Source organism: Triticum dicoccoides, chromosome 7B (genome assembly GCF_002162155.2).
Source record: "Triticum dicoccoides isolate Atlit2015 ecotype Zavitan chromosome 7B, WEW_v2.0, whole genome shotgun sequence".
NCBI classification, from domain to species: Eukaryota; Viridiplantae; Streptophyta; class Magnoliopsida; order Poales; family Poaceae; genus Triticum; species Triticum dicoccoides.
This window is the reverse complement of record NC_041393.1, coordinates 156124223-156134120: the sequence shown is the minus strand read 5'-3', so window position 1 is coordinate 156134120 and position 9898 is coordinate 156124223. Positions and strand designations below refer to the sequence as shown.

The 9898-nt window shown below is 48.4% G+C and overlaps 1 protein-coding gene across 1 annotated transcript; it reads right to left on the bottom strand.

Moving 5' to 3' along the window:
* Positions 1–6294: 6294 nt before the first annotated feature.
* Positions 6295–8054, bottom strand: LOC119336082 (UDP-glucose:2-hydroxyflavanone C-glucosyltransferase-like). The gene has a single exon (XM_037608114.1). The coding sequence runs from the start codon at positions 7984–7986 to the stop codon at positions 6577–6579; it is 1410 nt and encodes a 469-aa protein (XP_037464011.1). The 5' UTR covers positions 7987–8054; the 3' UTR covers positions 6295–6576.
* Positions 8055–9898: the final 1844 nt, after the last annotated feature.

Here is a 9898-nt window from a genome sequence, read left to right as displayed (position 1 = left end):
CGCGCGCGATGACGACCCACGGTTCTGTTTCTTGCCTTTTTCGACCCCCGTCACCTTCTTTGCGTGCTCTAGCGCCGCCGTCTTGTCCTTCACCATGGCGGAGGAGCAGCAGCGTCGGAGCGGAAGAGCTGGGCGCGATGGAGAAGCGGAGGAAGAAGAAGGAGAAACGAGCGTGCACAATGCAGATGCCTCGGCCCCGTCGCCTTATAAAAGGTTGCTTCCGAGTGACTGACGCATGGGACCAGGTAATCCTGTCAAATCCCGCAACAGTCGCACGCAACGTACGTGGCGAAAAAGGCGGCGCAGAAATCGAGGCATCACTGTTTATCCGCTCCGCCCGCTTCGGCACTCCCCGTCCCGCGCGCTTCCCCGAAATTCCGTATCCCGCAAAATCCAGGATACACAGCAGTCAATCGCGCCCAAGATCCAGCACTCTAATGCAGCACTCGGCAAACGACGCCACAAGTTCAGTCGACAACTCTCTGAATGGATCAAGGCGACTGAATCGACGCTGAAGTACCAACGCGAGTTTTCCATCTCGCAGAAAATGCTCGCGAAGGTGCAAAGCTCAGAACAAGTTCAACTCCAACCTACTTTCCACTCGAACCTTAATCCATTCGGGGGCTACTGATGAGGATACAGACCTGGGGTAGGGTCATAGGTCATAGGCCTGACCTATACGTCCTACCGAAGATCACTACCCTAGAAGACAAGAAGTTCAAGAGGCAGCATGAGACCCCCAGTCGAAGATGTCGAGTGCAATCCACTCGACAATCATGTCACTCGGGAGTCTTCCTACCTGATGTCACTCGACCATCCAGAGAATCACTCGACCTCCTAAAGACTAGGAATCACTCACCGTTACAACAAGCAGGCGTTCACTCCGTAGTCTTTAAGGTCATTAACAGCACTTAAGGCTGGCGTTACCAGTAACGTCCCAACTTTATGTACATTAAGTCCCTTGTAATGAAGGGCGGAGAGGGTCCTGGCGAACTCTATATAAGCCACCCTCCTCCTCTGGCACAAGGGTTCGCACCCCCCTGTAACATCACACATATAATTCAATCGACCGCCTCCGGGCACCGAGACGTAGGGCTGTTACTTCCACCGAGAAGGGCCTGAAGTCGTAAACCACGTGTGTACACCTTCACCATAGCTGAGATCTTGCCTCTTCATACCCCCCTTTCTACTGTCAGCCTTAGAACCACGACAGGGGGCGCCCCACCTCTTGGCCGCCTCCTCTCTCTTCCACTAAAGCCCATGTAGGCCCATTACGCCCCCCTGGGGTTTCCGGTAACCCTCCGGTACTCCAGTTTTATCCGAAACTTATCCGGAACACTTCCGGTGTCCGAATATAGCCGTCCAATATAGCAATCTTTATGTCTCGACCATTTCGAGACTCCTCGTCATGCATGTGATCATATCCGGGACTCCGAACAACCTTCGGTATATCAAAACACATAAACTCATAATACCAATCGTCATTGAACGTTAAGTGTGCGGACCCAATGGGTTCGAGAACTATGTAGACATGACCAAGACTCACTTCCGGTCAATAACCAATAGCGAAACCAGGATGCTCATATTGGTTCCTACATATTCTACGAAGATCTTTATCGGTCAAACCGTATAACAACATACGTTGTTCCCTTTGTCATCGGTATGTTACTTGCCCGAGATTCGATCGTCGGTATCTCAATACCTATTTCAATCTCGTTACCGGCAAGTCTCTTTACTCGTTTCGTAATACTTCATCCCGCAACTAACTCATTAGTTACAGTGCTTGCAAGGCTTATAGTGATGAGTATTACCGAGAGGGCCCAGAGATACCTCTCCGAAAACACGGAGTGACAAATCCTAATCTCGATATATGCCAACCCAACAAACACCTTCGGAGACACCTGTAGAGCACCTTTATAATCACCCTTTTACGTTGTGGCGTTTGGTAGCACACAAAGTGTTCCTCCAGTATTCGGGAGTTGCATGATCTCATAGTCTGAGGAACTTGTATAACTCATGAAGAAAGCAGTAGCAATGAAACTGTAACGATCATGATGCTCAGCTAACGGATAGGTCTTGTCCATCACTTCATTCTCCTAATGATGTGATCCCGTTCATCAAACGACAACACATGTCTATGATTAGGAAACATAATCATCTTTGATTAAAGAGCTAGTCAAGTAGAGGCATACTAGGGACACTATGTTTTGTCTATGTATTCACACATGTACTAAGTTTTCGGTTAATACAATTCTAGCGTGAATAAGAAAAATTTATCATGAAATAAGGAAATAAATAATAATTTTATTATTGCCTCTAGGGCATATTTCCTTCACTACGACCCAAAGGGGCGACGCAGCGGTGGCACACGGGTCGATGCAACCGCGGGGAGAACCATGGGGCGGCGGCGCTGCGGCCCGTCGCGGCGATGCAACGGCAGCCTGATGCTCGATCGATGGAGAGGCGCACTGAATTCAGGGACAATCTTCACGGGACCCGCAGAGGCGCGCGCAACCGACGGACCAGATCGGGCGCGCGGCGTAGATGGGGTGGATCGCGGCGGATATGTGATCAAGCTGACCGCTTGTGAGGTCCAGGTAGGTGCTTGATGATGATGCAGGTATCCACGGCGTGCGTCGGGTGGACGGACTGACAGATGCGTGCAACCGGCGCGGACATGCGCTGTTCAGAAGGCCGATAGACGCGTACACGCATGCACGTGAGCAGCCACATCCCATACTTGGGTACACGTGCAACGACACAAATCGAGCATGCAACGTGCATTAGCACTTGAGCCGCAAGACATGCATGATGCATCGCGTGTGTGGTGGAGTGAAGTCGTGGTCCGCCGGCCGGTGCTTGAGCGATGCGTGAGTGGCCGCGGGCCACGCGGGGAAGACGCGAGTCCAGCGCAGGTAGAAGCGGCCGTACCAGCGCGCTCGCGAGACATGTGCAGTTGGGACGATGAAGATGTCGACAAATCAGATGCACATTGTGGATGACGAACAGCGGCGGGCGACGCAAACCGATTTTAGATCGAAAAACCAAAAAGAAACACCGATCAAAGCTATCGGCGAGAGAGAAAACCCGGAGCAAGGGTTCGGAAAAAAGACTCTCTATGGCAGCCGGTGAACACGACCAGCGGACGAACCCTAGGTATGGGCGACGCGGCCCCCGGCGGTGGTCATGGAGGCTGACCACCCCGTGGGGCGGCGCGCGGATGCGGAAACGGCGGCGGCTAGTGTTTTGAATCAAAGTTAGGCTGATAGCATGTTAGAAGAGAGAGAGGATTGAACTTAAAGTACTCCCTCCGTTTCTTTTTAGTCTGCATATACGATTTGGTCAAAGTCAAACTTTATTAACTTTGACTAAGTTTATGAAAAAATATATCAAGATTCATAATATAAAATCAATCCGGTTAGATGCATCATGAATTAATTTTTCATACCATATAGCTTTAGTATTGTAGATGTTAATATTTTTTCAATAAAATTGGTCAAACTTTACAAAGTTTGACTTTGACCAAATCTTATATACAGACTAAAAAGAAACGGAGAGAGTACAGAGCAAGATTGAATAATATCGTACGCTATCCTAGCTTTTCTAATAATCACGATACTCAACACCCAGCAGGCCAATAGCCTCCAAGCTGGGCTATATCATTAGGAGAAGCTAGCGGTGCTCCCGAGCGCTTGGGAATTGCTCAGTGGAGCGAGAAGCGACCCACAGAAGCTGAATTCGTGTCGTTTGCAGAGTTTGGAGAGGTTCCAAACACGCCCTATGTGCTTCTTTGTCATATGTAGAAATAGTTGCAACTTTAGTACCAATAGTTTTACTGAAAAGATATTGGTTGACCATCTTTGCATTAGTACTGCACCTAGATCATAACCACTAGCATGAGCCTCGACCACAAAAGGGTTTTGGAAATTTGGTAAAGCCAGAACAGGTGCCAGGTCAGTTTGTCCTTGAGCTCATTAAAAGCTTTGTTCTGCTTAGTGCCCCATTGGAAAGAATGTTTCTTGAGTGAATTAAAGAGAGGCCTACTAATTATGCCATACCATGTATGAATCTTTTGTAATACCATGTCAACCCCAAAAAGCACCTTAGTTCAGACACATTTTTATGAACATGCCACTATCTAAGTGCCACAATTTTCACAGGATCAGTAGCTACTCCACTAGCGGAAATAGCCAATGAATCTAGGGTCACTTTGCATCCGAATTGGAAAAAATAATTTAGAAAATTCAAAAAGAATCAAAGATTTCTGAAACCTCTTGGAATCAAACATGATCATGTATTCCACTCATGTTAAAAGTTTCACGAAGGAATAACTCCGACCGACTCCAGGTCCAAGAAAACAAATTTGAGTTTACAAAAGGCGTGAACAATAACTTTTATGTGGTGTTGATTTTGTTTATGCTGCCCAGAATACCACGAGTCATTCCTCCGTGAGACTGTTCACACGAATATTACACTAGACCATGTTCGCTACGAAGAAGTTTAAGAAATTTTTGACTCTTTTTGATTTTCCTAATTTTTTTATTCCATTTCAGGTACATTGGCCCCCATGTTCCAAAGATCTATGTCGCATCACTAGCTGATATAATGTGTCCCTAGTATTCCACTTTCCTTGAGAAAATGAACATCTTGTCATCTTAGCAAATAATTCGTTTGCCCTGAGTCCAACAAACACAATATAGAGGTGTTTCAAATTTTCAGATGGGCATGAGTTTTATATCAAAATATCATCAAAAAAGACCACTAAAATTTCCTTAATTAGGAGCCGTGTACATGCACATCAACCTTCATCATGTCGGTCGTGGACATCATGGCTCTTGACACATAGCCATGCGAGTTTGAAAGAGTACACTAGCCTTACAGATTAAGTTTATGTGTTTACTATTTATGAGGCGACTGGAAATTTCAGCCGACTTAGTCGATTTCTGCTATGTAGAACGTGAGACAAAGACAGGGTGACACGACGGAGCCAGGATCTTGCCAGAGTCAATGGCGAATGAGAGGCATGGGTTTTGTAGTTCCGAGAGGGCTGATTGGTTCCGAGAGGGAGTATTAGATAAAACCCGATGCCAAGACGGAGACACTGCGACAGGACCTCACGTCCTCGACTGAAATGGGGACAACACAGCTCGTTGTGTCATCACCGACAGGGGAGAAACAAGGTTTACACATGGGGAGGGCATTGGGAGGAAGAAGAAGGTCGTGTCTCACTTCAGGAGCTGGAGGAGGAAGAAGAGGGCGCAAATCTAATGGCTTGGGCCAATTCGATTGAAACTATTTTTGTATGTAGGTGCCTCATCCATACGCGTCACTTTTTTTAATGTTGCGAACCAACCTATAGTTGGATGGTTAGTAGGTTAGTGGTATCCCCAACCCATCAGGTCCTGGTGCTCGCATTATTCTGGATTTATTTCAGGATTTGCGGCGACACGTGTTCAGGGAGGAGACGTTTCAGTCAATTATGAGACACCTGTGGTGACTTCGTCAATCTTGAGATGATATGCCGGCTCAGCCTCTAGAAGATGCTCATAGGGGTTGAGTGTGCGTGTGTTTATAGAAATAAGTGTATGCACGTATATATGGACGCTTGCATTAGTACTGTGTTCTAATTTCTTTTTTGATGTTAGCACGAGTGCTATCAAATTTTGATTTGGTAAAAGGAACATATACACCATCATAAAAGGATAACGGACATTTGGCTCTCGACCTCCATGCAGGCCTTTTTCTGATTTTTTTTCAAACCTTTTGGTTTTAAAAAAATTAAAAAAAATGTGCAAGTAAATAAGGATGTTATGTGTATGTGTGCAAAATTTCACGGTGAAATACGTTGAAATGCAATTTATACAAAAAAGACAAATTCTTGGCCTGAGAGGATGAGTAGTATCATGTGTTAAAAAGCCCCAGATCTGTCTTTTTACACAACCCTCATTTCAACGTATTTTGGCCTGAAAATTTTCACACATGTGTGTTATGCCTCTATGTATATCTATATTTTTCCAGAATTGTTTGAAATGTAGAAAATTTGAAATTTGATGAAGTTTGAATTTTTCAAAACCGAGCTCCATGGAGCTCGGCCTCCAAAGGCAATATTTGAACATAAAGGCCTTTTTCAATAGGAATTTTGAATGATTGGAATTCTTAAGATTTTTATCTACATAGGTCATTTGATTCATAGGATTGAGTATTAAATTTCATAGGAATTTTACCATCCTCATAGACCTCTTGAAAATAATAATTCGTTTTTCCAATGTTGCAATCAAGCAAAGCAAAATCCTATGATATTCAAAAGGGCATAATATTGCAATCTTATACTCCCTCGGTACACAAATGTAAGTTGTTTTTGCAGTAAAAGCCCTACATTTATTTACGGAGGGAGTATTTTCGTTTGTACTGTTCCCACACTTTTGGAATCATGTGAATCAAAGACTAACAGTGACAATGCCATTCCATAGTATACTTCTAAAACGACTCGATCGGAAATAACACTACCTCTTTATGTAAATGTAATACTGGACTACCACGTTTTTTCAGGTCAAATCTGACGCCTCTGATGGCGCGTTACTGGCTGGCACTACCATCACAACACCGTGCCACAAGCTCGGCCAAGCTCCGGTAGCTCGTCCCGCCACCAGCCACGGCCGTCATCGCGGCCTCGCGGACCATCGTAGAACTCCTCCTCAACATCTCGTTTGCCATCACTGATTTCACCTTCTCCGCGATCTCCTCGCCCTTCACCACCCCCTCATCCCCCTCCCAGCTCCACCGCTCGACCCAGACGCCGGCCCCACAGCGCGCCACAATGCCGGCGTTCACCCGCTGGTCGGCAAACCTCGGCCACGCGAGCACCGGCACGCCGGTCGCGAACGCCTCGGTCAACGAGTTCCAGCCGCAGTGGCTGACGAACATTCCGATGGCCGGGTGCTTCAGGACCTCCCCTTGCTCCACCCACGCCTTGGTCACCAGTGCGCGGCCGCTCACCCGCTGCAAGAACCCTTCGCCGAGCAGCTCGCTGAGCTCGGCGCCGTCGTCTTTGTCCACGACGGCGCCCTTCACCACCCACAAGAACCGGCACCCGCTCGCTTCTAGGCCGTCGGCGAGCTCGCTGAGCTGGTCCCGGGCTAAGGCCTTCCGGCTGCCGAAGCTGACGTAAACCACCGACCGCTCCGGCTGCGCGTCGAGCCATGCCGAGTAGTCAGAGGATGCCCTCGCCGGGAAGCTCACCGGGCTGAGCGGCCCGACGGTAAACACCGGCGGGAACCCAGGGACAACCGAGCCCTGTCGCAGCGCCGTCACGGCCTCCGGCTCCAAGGCGTCGAACGTGTTGATGAGGAGGCCGTCGGCTTTCGACAGGCTCCGGCCGTTGGCGACGAACTGCCGAGTGAAGAGGTTGTTACGGTCGTGCAGAGCCTGCGGGAAGGAAGACTTCGGGATGCGGTACACCCCGGGGACGTCGGCGTCGCCGGCTCCCGCGGCGTCCAAGTAGGTGGGGTAGTAGGCGTAGAAGGAGAACATGGTGGCAGACGCGGTGAAGAAGACGTAGCACGGGAGGCGGAGCTCGCTGGCCACGGGGATCAGCACGGAGGCCAGCGAGATGTCGGCGACGAGCGCGGAGGCCTCAGCGGCGGCGAGGAGAGGGGCCAGGAGGGGCGCCGAGCGACGCGTGGCCTCGTAGTGCACGTAGAACGGGTCGGCGCCGGAGAGCTCGGGCGCGTCGAGCGGCGGGAGGTGGAAGTCGAGCCTGCGGACGGCCGGGAACGCGGCGAACAGCGCGTCGAGCTGGCCGGACTCGGCGGACGACACGGTGGGGATGATCGTCACGAGGGAGACGTCGCAGGCGTGCCCGGAGGAGAGGGCGGCCGCGAGGCGGCTGAAGGGCGCCAGGTGGCCCATGCCGGCGCTCGGGAGGAGGACGATGCGCGGGCGCGGCGCTGCGGCTCCCGCGCGGTCGTCTCTGGAGCTGGAGGCCATGGTCCGTCCAACACTTTGGTTCTGTGAGAATTGTGAGTGGTGCGGTGGTGCCTTTTGTGGACAAAATTGGACAAGAGAACGCTACACTTTGGTCTGACTGTCTTTCTTGATAGTGGAGTGACTTCCAAGAAGGTGGCTGCGTAGCTGCAAAACCGAATACGAATTCTCCGGCGCGGTCGACTGCTGACCGTCTTTTACGGAATGGTGTTCTGTGTTAACCGTACTGAATGATGCCGACCGATGGAAGTGTGGAAATAGGAGTAAGAGCATCATACAGCCAGACTTGGGCAAATTCGGTCACTCAAACGTCGATGGACACTGACCGGGCATTTTTTTAAAAATACAATTCGCATCCGGACACCTCAATTAACATATCTCAAATCTATACAAATTCATGCAATTATGTTTGATGTGCGTGCGTCGACGTAGGCATGAGTTTGTGACCATGTATTTGACTCGTTACAATTTTAGATTTATGTCAAGTCAAACTTTGCAAAGTTTGATCAAATTTATATACTAAAAAATAACAACATCTACAATACCAAACATATGTACTATGAAACTATATTTCATAATGAATCTAATTTTTTTGATTGACATTAGCAATGTTTATACTTTTTTTAATAAATTTGGTCAAAGCAGAGTTTTTTTTATGAAACGAGGCAAAAGACTTGCCATTTTCATTGATTAAGAAGAGGAGAATTGCCTGGTTAATTGACGGAAAACCGGGCTAAAACCGATACATCACAACCCACATGACATGGGCACCACCAGCCAACCTGGCCACCGACATGGAACAAGCCACGACGGCACGCCAACGGATGGCCACACGCGCAAGCAACCGACAGCTCCGACTTTGACGACGAGCAACACAAGGAAAATATGCAGAACTTGTGCCGACCATGCCCACCGCAAACGGCCACCGAATGTCTGTCATCGTCACCACTGAACTCGCTCCATGCAGCTCCTTCTTCAAAGCAACCCAGCAACCATGGAAGAGCACCTCGGACACGCCGGGAAGAACCAACTACCGAGGACCACGCCGTGACCCAAGCTCCTCTCAATGCCATCATCGTTGCCAAATAGAAACTAGCGCCCCGCCTCAGCCTCAGCAAACCACGCGGCGAAGATGCCATCATCCTCCAGAGTCTCGGTCGTAGCCGGCTCCGAGACGATGCCCCCAAGGAGGAGAAAGACGCGAAGACGCCTTCATTGCCCGATCCAGCGGATCTGAGGTTTCCCTCCGGAGCCCAAGCCGTGGGGAGAAGGTGGAGCCCCTCCACGAGACGCTTCCAAGAAAGACTGCGCCACCCGCGGGCGCCACCGTCGCCGGTTCCGGTGAAGACCGGAGCAAGAATTTCTTCTGGAGTAGAGATATTTTGATCTCGGACAAAACTTATATGCAGATTATAAAGGAGTGAAGGGAGTGTCGCGGAAAGTAATATACGGGCTAGTTATGAGAAAATTCTAATAATCTAGAAAATTAGTTTCCTGATTTGTAGTGGTCAGCTACAATAAGGTCATTAGCAAATCCTACCTGATCAGCATTAATTTGTTTCAGTTTAGGCCTGGAGCAGCCACCGAGATGATTATGATGCTAATCAAAGAATAAATAGGGAATTATTAATAGTGGCATTCAATATATACTATTTAGGCATAACCTGGCAAATTATGCACGCAGCTCACACGTTATAATTTTGATAGATTTGTTGGATTATCAGTATAAATAGATTTTATCTGTATTAATACTTACCTCCTAAAAAATAAATATTTAGATATACATTGTCCTTAAATAGGTCTGATTGATTAGCATATATGTCATCCTGTGTGTTGCCTTACAACCAGAACACTAGTCTGCTACATCATTCTTGATAGTCTGTTCACTATATTGTGAATGACAATGTCAAAAGTT